Genomic DNA, 23,483 nt, shown 5'->3' with positions numbered 1-23,483 from the left:
CAATGTAAAAGATTATTATTGTGTACATAAAGATAAAAATGTCATGTCAGACATGTCATAATGGATAGTCATTGAATGTTTCAGAATGAACTATTTGCAGTAATGATGAATGAAATTTGCTAATTATTTGACCAATTGTGGCAATACACACATGTCACTTGTCAGGTTGAGGGTGTCTTTCTTCAGTGTCATAAGTTTTTTTTTTTTAAACACACAACACTTCTGACCTCACCTTTGTCCTGTTTCTGCCTTGTATTCAGATACGTTTTGGTTGATTGGATCACAAGTGGGCGATGCTAAATACAGGTGTAAATGGAGTTTAAAATGTTTTCAATTTGTCTGCTTTCCACCACTTCCAGAGGTAGAACTCATTCGACTGGATTGTTTTAGTAGAGTAGACATTCGTGGTCAAATGTTTTTGAACAGACACAAAATACAACTATTCTCCGCCTACTGACTTAATGCATAAACATTATGGGAAGCGTGCTAGATAGGCAGGATTTAAACTTTGTCAGCTGAAGACCCAAGTTTGGTTTGAAGACAATAAATGTACCAAGCACAATGTTCTCTCACCAATTTCTAAGACACACTCACTGTGTTCAGCCGGTCTTGCTGCTGTCAGAGCAGAAACGAAAGCTGAAGCTCGCCGTATGTTTTTGCGTTGTCTCTGGTAATGTTCATATGTAAATTGCGCACACTTGCTTTGTCCATTTGATCGAAAGATCTGAAAAAGCCCATATATTTACCTCCCCTGCCCTCAAAGAAAACAGGACACAAGTGGTTGAAAGTGGACAAAAGAGAAAGATTAAAACACCAGGTGTAAACAGGTATATGTCTCCCTAATCTACTTGTGATCCAATCGACCAAAACACTTTTAATACCAGGTGTAAACAGGGCCATTGTTACATTTGTCGCAGCAGGAAAAAGGAAGGTATTTTCCCTTGTTCTCGCATACAACCGAAAAACATGAATGAAAGAACGCAGGACCTCTAACTCACTGTGCTACAATGATGGTCTCTCTTCCCCGACCTCCTCGCTCTCCTCTTTCGATTCCTGCGACTCTCTTGTGGGTGCCACCAAAAATCCTGAAGGGGGAAAAAAAGATTTATTTAAAGAACAGCTCAAATTGTGACTACCATTGGCAGATACTTTGTATGATTTCAGTCCCACCCTTCATTTTAGACGCTCGATGTCATCCCAAGCACAAGAGAAGCCACTCCTTAAGACTGTTGATCCAAAAAAGCCTCTTCTGTTAGAGACTAATTCGTCTTGGCTCTGTATCATCTTTGCTTACCACCACAACACACCCTTCGTCTCCCTCAACCACAACAACATGTTACTTGGCAAATCGTCCTGAGCCTGGGAAAGCTCTGCAATGTAAGTGATGTTTTTGGTCCAGAGTTCTATTGAGTCAAACCCAGAGAGACAGACACACCCCTGCCGGACACCAGACGGCACCCAGAAACATTCCAGAACTTTGTGGACCTTCACAAACACTCCTACACCTCAAAGACTTCCTCAACAGCAGGGCTCAAAGACTTTGTGGTTAAAGATCTACATGACTGGAAAATTATCCTCAAAATTTCATGCAGACATTTCATTTCTGGTCATATAAACCATTTTGAAGTGTCAAGTGCATGCTCTTCTAAAGCACAACATCAAAAATGCATTTCTGCAGTCTTAGTGGCGAATTGATATGTTTTTTTATGGAGTAACAATGTCAAAGTGGGAACATTAGGTTACATTGTTCCAACACTTTTGTCATGCCAGTATCTAGAGAGAGATAGAAACAGAGCTTTATACAGAAGTGACAGCCAAATCACAAAGAGCCATTCATTCAGCCTCAAACTCCACAGCTGGTTCTAATATAGAAATGGGAGGAGCACAGGGAGAGAGAGAGAGAGAGAGAGAGAGAGAGAGAGAGAGAGAAACTGCCTTTAAAACACACGTAATGCTTCTCATTTGCCCACTGCTGAGAAAGTGCCATTCTTTCTGGAAAACAAAAAGATCTTACTGTAACCATAAACTGGTCTAGTGTGCGGTTTCTTTTTCTGGATGTTCTCACTACTGGTTTACGAGTAAATATGGTGAAGTTATGGACATAATATGGACACTGACATTTTGTTTTGACCATAAAAAAACAAAAGCAACACATAAAAGAGTTCAGAAAATTGAAATTCAAAATCTAATTTAAAACTAGAAATAAACAAAGTTGTAAAGCAAAGAAACATCAAAATTTAAAGCCAAAAAACATTAAATTTTACACAAACCTATGGAGTTGATGCAGCTAAAACAGGGGAGAAACCAAATACTATGACATTATTGTTAATTTTCAATTAAGCAGCATTTATTTGAATAGAAATCTTTTGTGACATTATAAATGTCTTTACTTTCACTTTTGATCAGTTTATAATGCATTCTTGCTGAATAAAAGTGTTCAATTTCTTTCATTAAAAAAAATCTTACTGACCACAAACGTTTGAATGGTAGTGTAAATGTTCAAAATAGATTTTTTTAGTAGTGGCCTCAGACTGTATATACAGATACAGCACCATATATCATGTCACATAACATACTGTAACATGAAGTTTAGTATACTGTAAAGTCATTTTAAAAAAATCATGTGGATAGTGATTGATTTCGGATATGCTAATCCTGCACATACAACAAAAGCAAACTTTGTAGTGACGCTCAAAAGATTGACACCTAAAAAGTACACAATTATGTTTTAGGGCCAACAATAGAAATGTCCGCTTTCAACCACACATGCAATGTCAAGCACATACTCAACAAAAGTTCACAACATTTAGATAGATGAGGAAGATACTGTGCCCTGGACTACTTGAGGGTAATTATAAGGGTAACGGTCCATTGAGAACCGTTGTACATGTGTACGAACAGCATGAGTTCAGGTTTAGAAAGAGTTACAGGAAAGGGAGCTGCAGTTCCCCAAAGACCCAGAAACTAGTCGGTCACTTCCTCTTAGCAGAGGAGAAGGGGAGACTTAAAAATTAGGCAGGGAGAGAAAAACAGAAAAGATTTAAACAGTAAGAGAGTACAGAAAAAAAAAAAACTGTAAATTTAACAGGAACGAGAGCAGAAAGGGTGTAGGTCCACGACGGACACCAGGAGAGAGTGATATTTAAAGGGAAACTTCTAGAGCAAAAATACTTTAGCAGCAAAGGCAGCTCTCAGACTAAGAAACCCAGCGTGACTCATTTCAAATACCATTGGCTTTACGTTTTGAGCTCTTTGCTGACCATATGCTGCAAAAAGGCACAGCAGGACAGGACGAGGCTTAAGGAAAAGTTAACTAAGTCTCAGGACTACAGGGTGAAAAATGAACCCAATGAGTCCCAATTGCGACTGTATTCAGTACATTCCTCTGACCACTCAAGAAAACACACAAGACAAAGAGGGAACTGTGCCATGTCTTTGAACTACAGAAGTTCAACAACACTTAAGGCCAATTTACACCAAGAATAATAACTATAAAGATAACTACACTGCCCGGCCAATTTTATGGATTTTATTAGGCAAATACCTATGGATGGATCATTATTAAATTGATTATTATGTTTCTAGCATTTTATATGTTTGGCAACGGTTCTTTTAACCCTAAGATGGAGTGTGTAGCTTTTCATTTCCTAAACAACCATGTATTAAGATGTATCATGGCCATATTCCAGGATGACAATGTCAAGATTCATCAGGCTCAAAGTGCGAAAGAATGGTTTGGATTTTCACACATGAATTGGCACTGAGTTTAACTTGTGTAAGTTTAGTCTAAGTTTTTGGGATGTGCTGGAGTAGATTTTACAGAGTGCTCACCTCTTGCATTGTCAATACAAGATCTTGACCAAAAAAATGATGCACCTCCTGATGGAAATAACATCACAACATTTATTTCCATCAAGTGGTGCATACATTTTTGGTCAAGATCTTGAGATGAGCAAGTCTCCTCCAGCACATCCCACATCCTCAGAGGTGCCAATTCATGTGTGAAAATGATTCTTCATGCTCTCTGAACCATACTTTCACAATTCTAACCCTGGTCAATCTTGACATTGTCATCCTGGAATATGGCCATGATGTGTCTTCCTACATGGTTGTTTAAGAAATGAAAAGCTACACACTCCATCTTTAAGGGTTAAAAGAACCGTTGCCAAACATATAACATGCTAGAAACATAATAATCACTGTAATAATGATCCATTTATAGATATTTGCCTATTAAAATCCAAACAGCGACTTTTTTTTTTTTGGCTGGGCAGGTATATTAGCGTCCACATCAAATGATGATAACGTTATGTTATATTATAAATTTTGTTGTCTGCTGCTTCAAATGTTTGAGCTTGAGTGGATTCTGATTGGCTGTCAATGTTTTAATGGTTCATCAACTAGAAAATCAAAACCTTTCTGAAAGTGATTCCAATAATACTGTTTCTCTGTTTCGTTATCGTTATGGTTTTAGTGAGTATTTCACTATTATCAGAGAATTAGAATGATTATTAAAAATTTAGTTACAGTTATCGGACGTGAACGGACCTTTACTCCTGATGAGGTTGTAACAAATCTAAACGCATCTGAATGGCCATTGCATTCATAAGCTCAGCAGATACATTGCGAAATAACACGTGAAAAAGAAATCTGATGCAACTTGAGAATATCTAAATTTAATGCCGCAATCAACACTTTTCATTCATTTTCGCATTTCACATTAATCGCGACAGCCATAATAGATTTAGTTTTAATTGTGCAGGGGCATTTTCTGACTCCTTATCTTGAATTTGGGAGGCATATTTGTTCATTTTGGAATACTTCTCTATTGGTGGTCCAGATTCTAACAGATCTTGTTGATATCCAAGCATGGAAGAACAACATAAATAACTCTGTAAATGACAGTGCTCAGTTCTTCTGGTTTTGTGGAGCTTTTGGAGACATTTTCACTGGGTTAGGTGTCATGTAACGGACCCGCTGCTATCTTTGTATACATAGGCTGCTGCAATGTCCCAACCAGGACCTCATGAAGAATTATGACCAATGCTGGAAAGTGTCTGCATGCCCTCCACATACAGGGCTGTTTTTTACATTAGGGAGTGGTATATGGAGAAAACGACGGCATCAACAGAAACACCAAGGCCTGAAGCCAAAGCTCAAGGCCCAGGGAGGGGCCTCTCCCTGCTCACGTTACTGCCGGAGCAGAACAAACACGCCGCGATGCCATTGGTCATTGTGCTGACCTTCGACAGGAAACGGCCTGTGGGGTGGAGCTGGGCAACAGGAATCACCACAGACATCCAAATTTACTCCTCCAAATAAGAATTAACGGCAAATTCCTGTGAGAACCAGGATTACGGGTTATACGGAGAAGCTGGGGGGGAATATGAATGCTTAAAAGAAGAAAGAAAGAAACAAAAGAGACACGTTGTAAGTGTAGTGTCATGCAGCAGCAATAAGGTCACGAGTATGTAAGGGGTGCCGATTCATCTCTGTGGTCGGGACAGCTGTGGTGGGGAAACTTTAGGAGTTAGTCAGACTCTGCTCGCTAATGTAAACAAAGAGTAAGGGAAGCAGATTTCATGGGGAACATTCACAGCCTCTGCCATTTCAAGGATCAAGCCCTCTGGAAACCAAAACTTTTCCAGAGTGCAGCTGTGTGGAATACATCCTGACAGAGCTGAATATAACGTTACTATGAAACGATGAGTGTACATTGAAAGTGTGTTGAAGGTTGTGCAGCGAGTTCATTGAGCTTTTCTAGGTTAGACGAGCACGGCGGGCAGCAGCGCACACCCCAGAACACATGTCCCACACATGCAGCAGACAAACACTGAGACACACCTTCACTCTAGGGACTCAAGTCTGTTCTAAAATTTCCATCCTCCCCTTCAGATTAACGTCTTCTCTGGATTAGAATGGCTCTTCACTTTCTGGTGGGCAAAAAATGAGGCACATATTGCAGAAAGGTTCCAAAATTACTTGTGCAATAAGCCACGTTCTTAATCAATTACGTCTTAAAGTTAGAAAATGGAAAGCTGCGATTGTCTTTTCTTCTCTGTTGTGATGTGTGAAATGGCTTTTTGAACAAGAAAAAATGTCGGGCAGCACTTGATTTTGTTAATCAAGGAATTGATTGGATGGTTGTAATTTGCTATTGCAGTGATGTCATGTGAGTGACAGGTTGCCCCGCCCACATACCAGTAAACGCATCATCAAAGAGGAGAAGAGATGAGCTGCAAGAGGGAGGAGAGGTTATTTTGAAGTTATTTTTGAAGATTGTGAGGGCAAATGAAGATTAAAGGATTAGTTCACTTTCAAATGAAAATTACCTCAAGCTTTACTCACCCTCAAGCCATCCAAGGTGTATATGACTTTCTTCTTTCTGACGAAGACAATCTGAGAAATATTAATAAATATCCTAATGGTAGTGAACAGGGGTCACGAGTCTGAGCTGAAGAAAGTGTCTCCATCCACATCCATCATAAACGTGTACTTCACACAGCTCTGGGGGTTAATAAAGGCCTTCTGAAGTGAAGCGATGCATTTGTCTAAAAAAATATCCATATTTAACAAGTCATGAGGTAAAATATCTAGCTTCCTTTTTTAGCTGCTAGAGTTTTACACTTTCTATGTATGTTGAATATGGAGGTGGTCTGGCAGAAGCTAGACCTCATGACTTTTTAAATATGGATATTTTTCTAACACAAACACATCACTTCACTTCAGAAGGCCTTTATTAACCTCCTGGAGCCATGTGGAGTATGTTTATGATAGATGGATGTGGATGGAAGCACTTTCTTCAGGTTCATACTCATTGATGTTACTCACTGTCATTATAAAGCTCAGGTGCGTCAGGATATTTATTAATATAACTCTGACTGTTTTCATCAGAAAGAAGAAAGTCATATACACCTAGGATGGCTTGAGGGCGAGTAAAGCTTGGGCTAATTTTCATTTGAAAGTGAACTAATCCTTTAAAAAATATGATGTCCAAGAAAAAAGCATTTATAATAAACACTGTAAAATTCATGGTCACTTTAAGCTAAACTTAACCAAAACTGGGGCATTTGTTTTTAAATGGCCATGAATTTCTCCACAGCCAGACAGTGATATCTGGGCAAAGTTGCAAAATTGTAACAGTTTAAAGTTTAAAGTCACAATGTAACGGACGTAGTGACAGATCATTTCTTCACTATTGTGACATTGATCTGAGTGAAATGGATTGTTGAAAGAAAGAAAAAAATCCAGTGGTTGTTGATTGGATGGAGGCAGATCTGACTGCTAGCTTGCATCGGATTTTAGGAAAAGGGTGGAGTTTACGAGGATAAAATGATTGGAGAAGTCTGGCCAGAGAGAAATGTAATTTCACTGGAAGGTCAAATAGACCTTTTTATTTAAAAAAACAAACAAAAACAGATCCATACAGAAATATACAATGAATATTCATTTCACATGTCAACAAGCAGGTTTAATTTAAATAATTTTAGACTTATTAGATATTCGGTGAGCCTTGACAGCTATTGTTTGTGCCATATTGTTTGTTTGTGTATGTATTGCACTGATTTTAGTATTGGTTTGAATGAAATATTTTTGATAAATTGTTTTATTCTAATTTTAGAAACTGGTTCAAATTTGCCAATAGGGTTACCTCTAGCTCATTTATTATTATGTTTCTGTTGATTAATGCATGTTATCCCTGTCAAATAAAGAAATAAAATAAAAATAAACAGCATAAAAGCATGTAGTAATGGTAAGCACTCATAATTTTCAACAGCAATGAGGCTTCACTGTCTTATATACTTGTGTGAGGTGCCGCTTCAATGGGAACTAATGGGGTATTGAGCTAAAAAAAAAGTTACTGCAGAGTGAATAGAAAGATGGTGACTGTTTGCATGCTTGGCTATTGTTATCATTGACAACAATGAATTTAACATCACATTTAAAGTGACAGACAGATTTACACACCCATCAAGCAGAATAATGCTTGCTGAGGGTGTTAAAGTGAACATGACAAGCCATAAAATTGCTGAGGATCATTTTCTAGAGACAAAAGGCTGCCCGTTCTTGCATAGATCCATATATAGAAATGAGTTACGCTTCAAAGTATCAGAAGCATTTCCTAAAATACCTCAGGAAAACTACAAATAGACACAAATGAGAAGACAATTGCTGTCATATAGTGAGACATAAAGATTATAAAGTGAATGTGGAGAGCATAGACACATCTCTGAGCACTTGGGAAACTCTAGAGATTTGAGTGAAATTACTGTAGTTTTTACCTCAGGAAAAAATCTCAACACAGTCAAAGATAAACCATTGAGATCCCATTTGTGATTTTTACTTTCCTAATGAGTAGGCGGTGTCCTGTGAGGATGTCAATCATTGAGTGGCACGCTGAGAAACATCAACAATTAAAGGAAATTAAAAGCGCTCTAGACAGTTTCACGTAGTCCCGTGGCTTAATTTCATTAGTCTTGCAAACAACATTTAGACGCCCAGCGTGTGGTCCACCGTACAAATGGGGTTTATGACCGCGCATTCCTGCGCGAGGGGTGAAGTCGTGGAATTCCACTGCCGCGTCGCGCGCGTCTCAGGAGCTCTGGAGACTGCGCAGTAGGCTACGATACGACAACGAGCGCGTGTTGTGATCACTTTACAACCTAATGTGAGGTGTTAACTAAACATACGACTGGCGAGAAAGAAAGTAGGCTAACCCCCAAAACAAAAACAAAAATCGCGTGGCGTGACTGAAACAACACGCTAAAAAACTTTCAATGGGACATTACCTGAGGACTCCACAGTAAACTACAACTAAAACATAATTTTGCGTAATAATTCCCACTAAAACTTAAACTGAGTTTGTCATTCCCTACTTTTTCACACGTTCTCCATTCCAAGAGGTGTTTTACAATCAATGGGATGCTAATTTAAATCAGACTCGTTGTACAATCATTAAAACGCACGTGTTAAACCCAACAGTTTCTGGTCAACCAAATCAAGGCCCATGAATTCAAAGCCACTCGCTGTAGCAAAGTGATGAACATCTGGAAGTCATGAAAAACTCCAGCAGTCCCACCCTCTCCCCAGAGTCACAGCAGTCACGGGGCTTTTATTTAATGAAGAATTTACCCCAAACCGCCATCAGCACTCATTTATCCATCATCCTCGTCGAGCCCATTTAAATGATAGCATTACAAGAGCAATATTCAGATAAAACGCATACAAAGTGTTCACATTTGACTAACAAAAAGAGCGCGCGCCCGCAAACCAACTCTGCTTCTCATTAAAACAAATGCTTTCTTAAACACTATAATCACAGTTTATTATATCCATAATGAATTGAATATAATTCTACATGCGTGTATCTGAAGTCTCGGATGATCACACTATTAAAGGCATTGTGCGCGCTTCTATAGATGCACTCTAATTTCCATATGCCTATAATAATAGCCTAATAATATCAACCAGTAAAAAAGAGCATTGCTTTTTTTTAATGAACGCATCATTAATAATTCATATAATAGCAATAAGTCCGTTTTAAAAGGTGAATGTGAATCCCCATCATGAACCGTTACTTTGAAACTCAAAGTAAAATCGAGCAGAACAAAGACTCAAGCATCACAACCATGAAAGCAAATGGAAAATGACAATGTACACGTATACCGCATAAGTGCATATGATTTTTCCCCATAAAAAGCTCAAGGTTGAGCAGATAGCATGTGTGTATTGTCACCTACCCCCTTCCAGTCCCCTCAGTCGATAAGGCCAGCAGTCTCACTGACAGAGACAAAAACACCGCAGCCAAACCATGAAGCGAACCCCTCCCTCTGCTCTTAAAGAGCCAACACATGCATCCACTCTCCTTTAATCGCATTATCTTCCTCAAATATTTGCTCTTTTTATTTTTCACTTCAAAAAATCCTCGCAATATAAAGCAAATTGGGTCAGTACCACTAAAAACAACAGGACTGCTGCTCATAATTATCAAATACAATAGACTTAGGAAAACATATTGAAAATCATTGTCCAATATTGAATTCATGTTTAGTGTGGTTATACCGAATCGCAGTATATTGCAATTTGTAATTTGATAACGGTATACCGAGCTGATGGGGGCATGACGGCATAATGACCTTACGTCATATGTGCCGCTATACATGACGAACACATTCATCGTCCATATGGGCTGTGAAGAGATCAAGGCAATATTAATTTTAGTTATAAGGTCGCAGATGGACAGGCGCGTTTTTTCCTTGTCTCGTTACATGTCAAGGACACACGCTGAACACATGGAGGGCGTTTTGAGCAGCAGACAATCAAGCTGTGATGAGATTAAGAGCTGCGCGTGAAAAGAAAAGAGGCTTCGAACATTCAAGCATCAAAAAACGATCTTCCGCTATCTATTTTAATATGTGAATTGATATTTTAAAATATTATTTAGAATATATTTACTATATATAGATACTAAATATATCGTAAATAATATGATTCATATTTATTTAGAATGTAATACACATACAGTGGTGTTCTGAGGAGGCAAACAATGACCTGTTTTTATTTATTTTTAATTTTTTATAAATCAAATGTATATTCATGCCCGTTACTTTTAACGTTGTCACATTTTCCTCATTAAATGTACATTACTTTACATTATATCAATAAAGAAAAAAGAAAACATTCTATTTTGTATTTTTACATTAACAATGTAATTAATGTTCTGTTTATTAAAACCAAGCAAATCTCATCCAGTTCAAGGGTTAGTTCACCCAAAAATGAAACTTCTGTCATTAATTACTCACCCTCATGTCGTTCCACACCCGTAAGACCTTCGTTCATCTTCAGAACACAAATTAAGATATTTTAGTTGAAATCCGATGGCTCTGTGAGGCCTCTATAGGGAGCAATGACATTTCCTCTCTCAAGATCCATAAAAGGTACTAAAAACATATTTAAATCAGTTCATGTGAGTACAGTGGCTCAATATTAATATTATAAAGCGATGAGAATATTTTTGGTGCACCAAAAAAAAAAAAAAAATAACGACTTATTTAGTGATGGCTGATTTCAAAACACTGCTTCAGGAAGCTTCGGAGCATACATGAATCAGTGTATCGAATCAGCTGTTTGGAGCGCCAAAGTCACGTGATTTCAGCCGTTGGCCGTTTGACATGCGATCTGTATCATGATTCAATACACTGATTCATTTGTGCTCCGAATCTTCATGAAGCAGTGTTTTGAAAACGGCCATCACTAAATAAGTCGTTATTTTGTTTTTTTGCCGCACCAAAAATATTCTCACCACTTTATAATATTAATATTGAACCACTGTACTCACATGAACTGATTTAAATATGTTTTTAGTACCTTTATGGATCTTGAGAAAGGAAATGTCATTGCTCCCTATGGAGGCCTCACTGAGCCATCGGATTTCATCAAAAATATCTTAATTTGTGTTCTGAAGATTAACAAAGGTCTTATGGGTGTGGAACGGCATGAGGGTGAGTAATTAATGACAGAATTTTCTTTTTTGGGTGAACTAACCCTTTAAGCATTTTTACATTTATTCCAAGATAATAACTAAAGCAACAATTTAACTCTCTACGGTACAATATATGATATCAATGAGGAAAAAAAAGTTTTTTCCTGCTTAAAATTGGACACTATAACAATATCAATAAACATTTTCATTAATTTTTAATTTATTTTTTAAAAGTCTCATTTTATTAAAAAAAAAAACTAAAATAGACTATGTTGCTGGAGGCAACACCATACCATGGAGGGTTAAACAATATATTTTATTTGTGTATTGATTTTCAGCTGTTCCTTTTAATAGTCAACTTATTCGGATCATCAGTCATGTTCGGTTAGTCTCAGCCTCGGAAGCCACCGACAGTTGGTTGAACGTCTGATGCATATGGCACACTTATCTGGAAACACTTCGGGAGTTTCAAAGTCATCATCTGGTTGGTTGAATTCTACAGGATGTCCGGGAGACATGTGTGTGTCATGTTCTCAAACGGTTCGCCTGGAAACAAATGCCGTGATGCCAAACCCCCTTGTGGAAGAAGAACGCCGTCATCATGTTTACAACTGTGACACTGAGCGCTAACCAGGATCAACTAAACTCTACAGATTTTCAAAAGTCTGTAAAGTTTGCGGCTCCATTGTTGCAGTAAACTTGCACAACGTTCTTGAATGAATAATTATTAGATGCAAGCCGGACAGTTATTGTACGGACATCAACTTTACATCTTCACGCCCCTAAACATGACACGGAACAAAACGAACTGTGATTGGTTGCGTTACATGTCAGTCAAATGTCCTCTTGGGTGGTCCTTGGCCAATGAAAGCAGCGATAGAGTCCAGACCTTCTGCCGTCAGTCTGAAGCTCTGGCTACGCGAGACTACATGATCAGTAAATACTGTCACAGACATGAAGATGTATCTTTAATTTCACCAAGCTGATTGCTCGCTAAAACCCTAGCAGTCATCATTTGACGTGACATAAAATGGTGATATCTAAGTGGGTGAGGTGTTTATTTACTTTTTAATTAGTCTTCCCATTGACGGCACCATTTTGTTCATTCAGTCAGATTTATCAAGAGGCGGGATTTATCGCACAAACCAATCATATCCAATCATAACCGATCATATCCAATCATAGCATGATGGAGGCACTGCCTCCTCTCACGTGACTTTCCCCCATTCATTCTCCATTACCCCCACAAAACTCACCGCACATTTAGGGGTTCTGCTTTATTTCTATGGAGCTAAAGGGAGGCACTAGAGATGCGGACTCCCGCTGTAACTTCACCTTTGGGTGTCGCTGTTGGACAGTGTTCCTTTAGAAAAACGAGTGACTTGTACACTTTTTATTATTTTTTTAAATATTTGCATTGTTTTATTTTTGTAATATGGATTATTTTCTCATCCTTATTTTTTGAGGAAGCACTGCCTCCTTTGCCTCCTCAGAGGAAATGCCCCTGATTTATTATTTACATTTAATGTGTGTGTCTATATCTGTGTTAGTGTGTCTAAAATATAAAAAAACTGCTATAAAATTAGGAGAAATTTCTTTTAATATAAAAAGTAAACTTGAAAAAGAAAAAAATGCAAGCATACAAATAAATAAAAAAACATTTTGGTAATTAAAAATACAGTATTTAGATCAGCAATTTGCACAGTATAGTGTCGAGACAGGCAGTAGAGGTCACACAAACATTAAAATAGTGCAAGATAGATATTACAGCAGTCCAACTATAGTAGAAAAGTGAAAGTATTGCTAGTTCAGAACAATATCTACATTCAAAAACCATTTCATCCAGTATCTTTGCAAAATGGAAACATCTAAATCATTCTCCTTTTTCCAGTTTACATACTTGTGCATGACGTGGTCAGTATACATTACATTAATGTGCATTTACAATAACATGAACATTGAAATGCCTTCGTGTCTGAAAGTAGGATTCGGTGCAGCAGTGGCAGTCAAAATTCATAGCAGTCAGTGCAGAACGTTAGTGTGCTCTTTTGTTAGTGCGCTGTGGAACTTTTCCACAGTTAATGACTATATTAATGTCTTATGCTTCCCTCCTCTTCTTCAGTTACCTAAAGGGACACGCATCCAAGGATCTCCACTATATAGTCTTGAAACAAATCCAGCTTTTCTTTGCTTATCAACATCAGTGCTTGAGCCAACAGCAGAATTAGTTTTAAAAACAGTTTGCGCAAATGTTGTGACGGACTGAGTGTGTCTTCTCCGAGTGAGCTAGTCTCTGGGCTCAGCCTGTCAGTGGTTAGTCTTAGAAAAGACAGCTTTCACAAACGCTTTAATCCACTGAGTGCAAGCAGATAAATCAGACAGCACTACAAGGTTTTATGTGGCAACACATTCACACACACACACTCACAAATGCCTGGAAGGACTGTAGCTTGTATCGTTGCGCTCTTGCTCACACTCACACAAGCGCACGAGACAAGAAAGACAGCACAAACAAACAAAAGTAGGAAGTGCAGAGGAGCATCTGAATGCCGTGTGCTGGCTGGAACCTAAAATTACCGCCAAAGTTGAGCAAGAAGCTAATTTTTCTCTACTGATGGCTACTTTGAGCAGTTATGCTGCGGTGCCCATGAAGATCATAATGACTCTGTTTACATCAGATAACCTCTCAGAGTAAACAGAAGAGAGAGGCTGGCTCAGGAGGGCTTGTGCCTGAGAGAGGAATGTGCAGTGTGTGTTAGTGTGTGGTTGGGGGGGTTAAATGATGGAGCGGCAGTTCATGTCTGGCTTTACATCCACCCGCGCTCAGCTCCGCCACACCTCAGCACTCCACCCGCCGAAAACTGGATCGACTGAGAGAATTCCTGTAAAGATGAGCAAGAACAGATCCATGATTTGAACAAATCCCCTCTGGTGACTCGGGGTCATGGAGCTGATAGTTAGTGAACATGGTTTGGATGAGGACAACCAAAAGACACTTAACAGAACTGCTTTTATTTTAATTTATTATACTATATATTATTTACTGTTATTTTATTAGGGGTTCAAGCATGTAGCACTGAAACTCTATTGTAATTGTTAAAATTTCCAAGGATGAGGATTCTCGCTAAAAAGTGATCAGGCAGACCAAATCGTAAGTCGTAGGCCATGTCCACACGAATACATTTTCGTTTGACAACGTATATTTTTCTCTCCGTTTTGGCCTTCCGTCCACACTGAGATGGCGTTTCAAGTCAACGAAAATGTAGGTTTTGGAAAACGCTCTCCAAAACGGATAAATTTGAAAACGCTGTCTTCGCGTCATATATATCGAAAACGGAGGCTTTTGAATACGATGACGCATTTTTTGTCATGTGATGCAGTCATATGACCAATTCAGCCAAGACACGTCTCCCAGTCTACATTCTCGCTTGCTTTGGCCACTTTATACTCCTGTGTTACTCGCAGCAACAACTCCACCTCACTGTCGGTCCATTTAAAAAACTCAGTGCCTTTCCTCGACATTGCCGAAAAGTTTCAAAGAGCCGGAAAGTAAATAAACGCCTAGCGGAAATGACACAGGTCGAAGCTTTACTCATGCGCAGTAGGGGGATGTAAGCGTTTTCATATGTTTCAGTGTGGATGAGCAACTTTTAGACGAAAACTCAGTTTTCAAATATATCCGGATTGGTGTAGATGTAGCCGTAGAGACTTGAAAGTTTGAGGGCTGGTAGTACTCACACTTTCTACAAAAGGGGTGTCCAAACTCAGTCCTGGAGGGTCAGTGTACTGCAGAGTTTAACTCCAACCCCAATTAAACACACCTGAACCAGCTAATCATGGTCTAATTAGGCATACTAAAAAACTTCCAGACAGGTATTTTGAGTCAAGTTGGAGCTACACCCCGATCGGCCTGATGGGGGCGCTACAGCAGTCAAAAGTACAAAATGGATAACTCCTAAATTGTTACGGCCTAGGCTCAAGTGTCTTAGATCATTGGAATTGTTAGATTTTTTGAAAAATCTATTTTTGAGAACCAAACCAGTGCAGCAAGATTCTCTGAAGTCTGTTTGTCAATAATTGTCAAAAAATGGACAGAATGAGATATTTTCACCGAACTCAGCACACCTATGCAAGAGCTCATTCGGTGGTTGCGTGAAAAAGGAAGCGGTGACTGGCCACTTGGTGGCGCTTTAACAGGAAAAAAAAACATGAAAATGGCTATAACTACTTCACTTTTAGTCCGACTGACTTGAAAATTGGCATGTGTCTTCGTCCATGACTGTCTATGTCATGTGTTTTTGACGTATCTCAAAAAACATGTCCGCCATCAGCCACTGAAGTTTGGGCAGCTATCAGACAAGGTTAACAGAGGCCAATCGGAATGAAACTCGCTGGGGCTGTTTGACTCACAGCCCTAGAGGCCTGTGAGAAATTCAAAAGAAATCGGTCACTGTCATTTTCACGTGCATAAAGGATTGTGTATTCGCACATCATCGTACCACAAGGTAGAACTCCTCAATCTGAGCAACTTTGCCTCTAGGAATCCTGCTGTCCATCCAATTGTTTGTTAAATATTGGAGATTATTTCAAAAACCAACTCTGGTGAACTAGTCTGAGGTTTTTGGCTCAACTTCGATAACCGTTAAAAAGCTTTATAAACCACAAATTTCCTATGGTAAACAGCCTGTATTGGCAGTAACTGATCCTTTTTACCTCTTTACGCATTTGCTTATAGGCCCCAAAGTACTTGAACCCCAATAATTGCTGATCGCAGCTATATTTATTATTATTTATTTACTTATTATACACATTAATATTAATTTAATGAATGTAGATACAACTGTATATTAGTACATTCTCAACAAAAAGTGAACAAGCACAAAAGTGCTTTTGCTTTATTTGATATTATTATACAATATTTGTATTATGTTATTTTAATTTCATTATGTTAATACTTTTATTATTTATGTTCATATTTACATTATTGTCATTACATAATTTGAGGGTGAAAATAAATATCCTCCACAACTGACAGCAAATTGACATTCAGATCTGCCTCCATATAGTTAGCGGTGCCCAATTTCCTACGATCCAATTACGGACAAAATAAAGTCCTGAAGCTGTTTCACTCGGATATACATCACAATAGGGAAGAAAATACTATCACAACTTACGTTTAATGCAAAATTTAACATTATTTTTGTTATTTTAACTACTATTCAACTACAAATATTAATAATTATGATACATGTAATTTATTAAAAATGTTATTAATAATAATGTTATTATTTAATATTAATTATTAATATTATTAGTATTTACTGAATGCTGTTTATGGCTAAGACAGTCTCATAATGTACACATTATAGTATGCTATACTGAGACAGGGTGCACAGATTTTTAATTAGTTTGATGGGTTTGGTTTACAAGCAACCAGGCTGCGATGACCCGTTCTATTATTGATAGAACAGGTTATTCTTCTTCTTCTTCTATCATCGATTTCAGATAAAACCACAAAATGTCACAAATGAGTGTACACACTCGAGGGGCTGGTGTTTGGGTGAGTGAGGAGTGTGGCGTTACCTCTGTGTTGGTGTGGTTGGCAGAGGCAGTGGTCTATAGAGCTGAGGGATTTTCCGGTTGATAAGGGGAAACAGAGCTTCTCTCAGTTTAGTGTAGTTCCGCTCCATCTCTCTGTGGTATTCCTTCTGATCTGGACCGATCAGAGACTTGTTCTTCCTCAGAGCATCCTCACACCTGAGTCAAAAATACTGCAAGTTAGTTGGTTAAACAAGACCTGTCAGTCCAAGAACTGGACTGACTAATTTAATGAAATTCAGAAAAGTATATTTTAGTATTAATTTCAAACACTGAATGATTCTGTACAGTATTCATTCAGAGTCTTGGTAAGATACCATGCGATTTGTGGTTTAGGATGGTAATTGTCAGCTTTAGCATGTTGGAAATAGTTTATGGTCTTGGACACAGTCTAAGGCTAAATATAACTAGGAGTGTGAAACTTTGGGTTGACAGCATAAAAATTTTCAAATCTTCAAAATTTTCAAAATACGTCTCCTTAAGATGTATCTTAATCAGGAAAAAGAGGTTTATATCATATAAAAAAGTTCCTGAAGAGACAAAGAAAGTGAAAAAAAACTACTGCCTTATGTCACAAGTTGGTTGTAAACTTATTTATTTAAATGTGTACACATTTTTTTTAAATATTGTACTCTCCTTCAAATTACTTTTGCTGGTCATTAATTTCAAATGCTAAATATAAATGAATTATGATTTTTTTAAATCATATATGAAGGCTGATGCGGTTGCATTGGCAGGATTTTTAAATGACGCATTAAGAAACGAATCACTATCTAAAAGTATCCAATATTGCAAAAAAAAGTGAGTAGCTTGTGTGCAAGAAAGTGTAAAAAAATGTCACTCCACCTTTTAGTGAAGTCTTTGAAGCAGAGGCGGAGTTTATTGTGATGGCGGAAGAGTTTGGGGTCCTCAGGAATTTCAGACAGGAAGACCTGAGCCACCTCCAGTGGACCCTGTGTGACAACATGTACAGGTTCACATCCACAAACAAGATGAAGTACTGGAAAACAACAACAAAGTCTATCTATTCTAAAGGTTACCTGATTAACAGTGGTGCCAACACTACCCTGAAGCACCATCTGGAGCATCTTTGGGTCTGCAGGGTCCTGATGGGTGGCGAAGGCCAGTTCCTGTGTTTTCTTCTGCATATCCTCAATCGCCACCTCCATCGGCATCAGAATGATCTATAGCAAGAAGGAAATGTAGTTAAAAAAGTCTGTCTTGTAGCGGTTTACAAATCTGTAAAAGAAAAGCGTCCCACACCTCCTCTTTGTGGATGACATTGATGCGGGTCTTGATGTAGGGGAAGGCGTGGGAGGTAGTGAGGATGGTCTTGCGTTTGTACTGCTCATGCAGGTCGCCGTGGGCCCGACCGTCCAGGGTGAACGGTGTACAGTACATGAATGTGCGCAGGTTATAGTTCTTGTCAAAGTATGTGATGCGCTCCTTCAGCTCGTAAGTGTCAAAGAAAGGCTCCACATATGTGATCTGAAGGAATGCCTGGGTAACATAAACAGCACTGTTCAATATGGAGACCATATGTACAAAACTGCAGTTATAGTGGTCAAAAAGACCTCTCTCTCCCTCTCTCTCTTATATATATATATATTAGTGTTGTCAAAAGTACCAACTTCGGTACCTAGTCGGTACTGAAATTTTAAAAACGTGACGCTTTGAGCGCTGTTGAGTGGATTCGTAAACATCTCTGATTGGCCGTTGTTTTCACGGCTCATCGGATATGTCTGTGATTGGCTTCAATGATCAATGCTGTAAAAACGTTGTAAATAGTCATCAATTAATCTTTTCACTAAGCGCTTACACAGATACACACGGGAGCGTTTGAAAGCAGGCGTCTATCGCGGATCGGTCCACTGTTAGACGCCTGCTTTCAATCGCTCGCGCTCCCACTTTCAAAAACGCTTTCAAATTCAAACACTTCCGTGTGCTTTCAAACGCTCCCACGCGTTGATCATTGTAGCCAATCACAGGCATATCCGATGAGCGCGTCAACACAATGGCCAATCAGAGATGTTTATGAATCCGCTCAACAGCGCTCAAAGCGTCACGTTTTTAAAATTTCAGTACCGATAGGTACCGAAGTCGGTACTTTTGACAACACTAATTATATATATATATATATATTATATATATATATATATATATATATATATATATATATATATATATATATATATATATATATATATATATATATATTTATATATATTTAAAAGGCATTCAGTCCTGGACTAGCATTCATTTCTAACCTTATTGGGGTCCAGTTTGGTCTTGTCAACAGGGTTGGAGTCTTTGATGATCGCCACCACGTCGTCACCAAATCGTTCAGAGTAAAATTCCTACAAAGAAAATCAATATTTTCCTTACAAATAATCATATTAAAAGCATCATTTAAGATGCACAGGGGTGTATTCCAGAAAGCAGGTTTGTTGGAAACTCAGAGTTTGTTAACCCCAGAAAAGGGAAACTCAAGATTTTCGGTTCCAATAAAAGAAAACTAAACCTCTTGGTAAGTTACCATAGTAACTTACTCTGTGAAGCTAACTTGGTCAGGAGCAGGTTTTCTTCGGTAAACCCAGGGTTACTTTTCAAATCTGCTGTTCGGAGCGCCAAAAGTCCCGTGATCCCAAGCAATCCGAATCATGATTCAACACGCTGATTCATTATGCTCCGATGCTTCCTTAAGCAGTATTTTGAAATCGGCCATCACTATATAAGTCATTATTTTGTTTTATTTGACACACCAAAAATATTCTTGTCGCTTTATAATATTAATATTGAACCACTGTACTCACATGAACTGATTTAAATATGTTTTTAGTACATTAATGGATGTTGAGAGAGGAAATTTCCTTGCTCCCTATGCAGGCCTCACGGAGCCATCGCATTTCAACTAAAATATCTTAATTTGTGTTCCGAAAAAGAACGAAGGTCTTACAGGTGTGGAACGAAATGAGGGTGAGTAATTAATGACAGAATTTTCATTTTTGATTTTAAACTAACCCTTTAAATCAAGATGCATTTTCTATATAAGAAAATTATACAAGGCTATGTTCACACTGCAGGTAAATGTGGCCCAAATCTGATCTTTTTTTGCCCACATGTGACTCATATCAGTTTTCCCCATGACAGTGTGAACAGTACAAACCACATGGAATTTGATCTTTTCAATTCCGATTTGTTCTGAAACTGAAAACTCAGTTTCCCATTTCAGAGTGAGTCAACTCAGAGTTCAAGTTTTAACTCAAAGTTCGCTGAACCTGCAATCTTGAATAAACCCCAGGACAACAAGGTAAACTAATTGGTGGACCACGGTCCTGCTCCTGACCTAAGATTTGCCCCCTCAGACTACAAATAATTTCTCATAAAATTAATATAAATTGTAAACAGTGTTTTTTTTCTTTATCATTTTTAGAAATTATATAAAACAAATAAAATAAAACTGCTCAACTTTTTTTCCATGTAAAAAAAAAATAATAATGTTTATAATTATAATTTATTATGAAGTATTATAATTAAAAATGAATAAATTATTACACCATGGTCTGTCTGAATACTCAATTATGATTGGCTTCCAGTAATATAACAGTTTAATGCAAAGGGAGTTAAATCACCGTTCTATATTAATGTGCTGTTTTCATTGAAGCACACACATAAACATAACTCCGCGGGTAACATCGCTGTTTCTGAAGTAATTAAACTCACTGCTTCGTTAGTAGAGAGAGATGCTGAACAGACGCAGATACGCATCTTTCATTTCTCTCTCGATATTTAAATACATGCTATAATTCATTCATTCAAATGAATGCAATCTCACCGCACTACTTTATCTCTGTATGATTTAAATCAGACAGAGTGCTAGATCTAATGAGTCATATATGAAGAAATTTAGCAATTTGGCAAAGGCTGTGGTTATTTTATGCGCAGCTTGTCGGAGCTGTACGGCTCTGTGATCAGTATAAAAAAAGCTTCTCCATCTGAAAGCCAGAGGGCGTTCTCACACAGAAACTCCAAATATGCCCTGCTGCCGAAGTAGAACACGTGTCATTCCAGGAAATCCCATACTATGGCTGTAGCTGAATAAACAGAAGATTGAAATGCTTGACTGATTAAACATGACTAATAAACACACGACTGCCTTATTCTGTGTAAGAAGCCACATCATCTCACAGAAGGATGCTCAACGGTCGTTATGAAGTGAGTTTGGAGTAAAAACATTTTATTACTGTTGTGTTTTGTTGGACAAGATGTTAATAAATGCTTCTCATGTCTGGAAAGATGTTTGACGCATGTTGCTTTTTCAAATGCACATTATAAGCAATTCAAACTCACAGTGCTTTCAGATGGAATAGCATTTGGAGCCATAGTTCACTGACAAGTTGCGCATAAAAAAAAAAAAAAAAAAAAAAATCACAGCTTTGCGATTTGATAATCGCAAGTCAATAAAAAAGTCAATTCGTTTAAGCACGATTTCAATTTTTTTTTTTCTAATCGTCTGATTAATCTTGCAGCCCTAACGAAATTAACCATAATTTTTACCATTCCGGTCAAATATTATGCTGCAAACATCAGTAACAGCTTTAAATTGTCAATGCTGGCAAATGACCATGGTATAAGCGGGATAATCCACTAGCTTCATGTCAGGCGGTTCTTTGCCTCCACCTTGTGCATTAAAACCTTTTAATGTACAGCTAGCCCGTGATTATCCCTTACTTACATTACTACTAATATTAGTAAATATTAAGAATTAATTACAAATAATAAAATAAAAATATTGTTGTTATTATCATCAACAAAGACAACAGCTATTATCATTCCTCTAGACCAGACACAAACCTCCAGTCTATGTGAGATCTCAGCCAGTTTGGTGATAGAAGGCTCTTTATAGACAAACTCCTGCTCATCCAGATCTCCAAAGCGGCACCCGTAGAAGCCCACACGGAAGTAGGTGCCAAACATCCTCTATGACCTGAACATTGAGGACAGGAACAATAGAGAGAGAGAAGAGCATTGCGTGTCACATAAAAGCCTAAATAACATCACTTTAATTTGCTTCAGACACATCATGCCTAAGGACACAACACTGATGGTATGGAGTCTGGATCTAAAAGCGTACACTTGTGCCCTAGGACAGCGCTGACTTGTGCCATTCTTGTGAAATGGCCTTACATAAGTGTGTCAGAGATGGTGAACCTAACAGTGGGATGGAATGGCTTGAATTTTATGTTGGGTAACCAAGTTCATGTTCACTCACCAGGAAAACATCCAGACCACACAGGGGGAGATGGATGGAGAAATAAAAAGAGATAAAGACCAGAGACAGTTAGTTTCTGTGGAGGAGAAAATTCCTTCAAACATAAACTGCAACATATGGTACTGACAAATACAGGAGCACAGTGTGATCGATCAGCCTTACCTCCCATCCTGAGCTCTGTGTGCAGACACAGCAGGAGACACATCATCACCGACGAGACAGAGAAGACATCAATCAAACAGCTAAACCACACACATTACAATAACAGAGAGCTTTACACAAGAGCTCAGCAATCAAATGTTTGTGGTCCAGATCTTGGCCCAAAGACTTAAAAGCGGTCACTTACAATTGTTAGTTTGATATGATAATGATAAAGTATGATAAATTACTGTATTCCAGATTTTACATATGGGATCATATATTTTAATTAGATTATTAAAGGGTTAGTTGACCCAAAAATGAAAATTCTGTCATTAATTACTCACGCTCATGTCATCTTCAGAACACAAATATTTTTGATGAAGTCCAAGAGGTTTTGTATCCCCTGACGCACGTGCAAATACTAAGTGTTGCTTTCATTGGGGGATAAAAAAAACCTCTTGGATTTCATCAAAAATATCTTAATTACTCACCCTCATGTCATTCCAATCCCAAATGGGACAGAAAACAAATTAATGACAGAAATTAATTTTTGGATCAACTAACCCTTTAATTCAATCATATCTGCAGAAACTTCATTTTTGACAAAATTCATCATTCTGATATTGAATTTGGCTATTCATGTGATTCATATCCAGGGCTGTATTTCTGCTTTTTCTTAAGCACTACCTACCTAATTTGCATGAATCATTATCTGGTGTTTTTGTTCAGACTAATTATATAAAGCATACATAATCATCTATTAGGCTAAAATGTGAGTTTTATCATTTTATACATCTTATTTTTATACAATTATTTATTATCTGAACTGTAAACTAGTAGTTTTTAAGGTCATTTTACAGTTTAGAATGTTATGCAGGTATGTTTACATTTTTCATTTTCATAATTAATAGAATTTTCCCACCATCTGAGCAATTCAAGTTTCTGATAAGATCAGGATATCATGTGGATAATTTGATTAATTGAATTAAA

At 37.8% G+C, this 23,483-nt stretch overlaps 2 protein-coding genes across 6 annotated transcripts in view; both read right to left on the bottom strand.

Annotated features, from left to right (window-relative positions):
- Positions 1–9,800, bottom strand: part of kank2 (KN motif and ankyrin repeat domains 2) — a 30,287-nt gene extending 20,487 nt beyond the window's left edge. Inside the window, exons 1-3 of one of the 3 annotated variants that reach the window (XM_067382532.1) lie at positions 5,845–5,918; positions 1,171–1,370; positions 999–1,085 (exon numbers count right to left, since the gene is read on the bottom strand). The gene's annotated coding sequence lies outside the window, so the exon portion shown is untranslated. Of the gene's footprint in view, positions 1–998; positions 1,086–1,170; positions 2,270–5,844; positions 5,919–9,740 lie in introns of those variants that run through there. The other 2 variants (XM_067382529.1, XM_067382531.1) reach the window with 2 other exon arrangements.
- A 3,273-nt stretch (positions 9,801–13,073) lies between these two features.
- The window catches only part of LOC137017834 (dedicator of cytokinesis protein 7-like), a 68,937-nt gene continuing 58,527 nt past the window's right edge, over positions 13,074–23,483 (bottom strand). For all 3 annotated transcript variants that reach the window (XM_067382526.1, XM_067382527.1, XM_067382528.1), the window contains 8 exons: positions 22,515–22,529; positions 21,935–22,060; positions 19,348–19,437; positions 18,344–18,580; positions 18,121–18,264; positions 17,927–18,033; positions 17,066–17,239; positions 13,074–14,364 (listed from right to left, as the gene is read on the bottom strand). In XM_067382526.1, the coding sequence (XP_067238627.1) occupies positions 14,322–14,364; positions 17,066–17,239; positions 17,927–18,033; positions 18,121–18,264; positions 18,344–18,580; positions 19,348–19,437; positions 21,935–22,060; positions 22,515–22,529 (936 nt within the window). In that variant the 3' untranslated portion in view covers positions 13,074–14,321. The remainder of the gene's footprint in view (positions 14,365–17,065; positions 17,240–17,926; positions 18,034–18,120; positions 18,265–18,343; positions 18,581–19,347; positions 19,438–21,934; positions 22,061–22,514; positions 22,530–23,483) is intronic.

This window comes from Chanodichthys erythropterus, chromosome 3 (genome assembly GCF_024489055.1).
Source record: "Chanodichthys erythropterus isolate Z2021 chromosome 3, ASM2448905v1, whole genome shotgun sequence".
In the NCBI taxonomy this organism is placed as follows: Eukaryota; Metazoa; Chordata; class Actinopteri; order Cypriniformes; family Xenocyprididae; genus Chanodichthys; species Chanodichthys erythropterus.
This window is presented reverse-complemented; position numbering and strand designations above follow the sequence as displayed.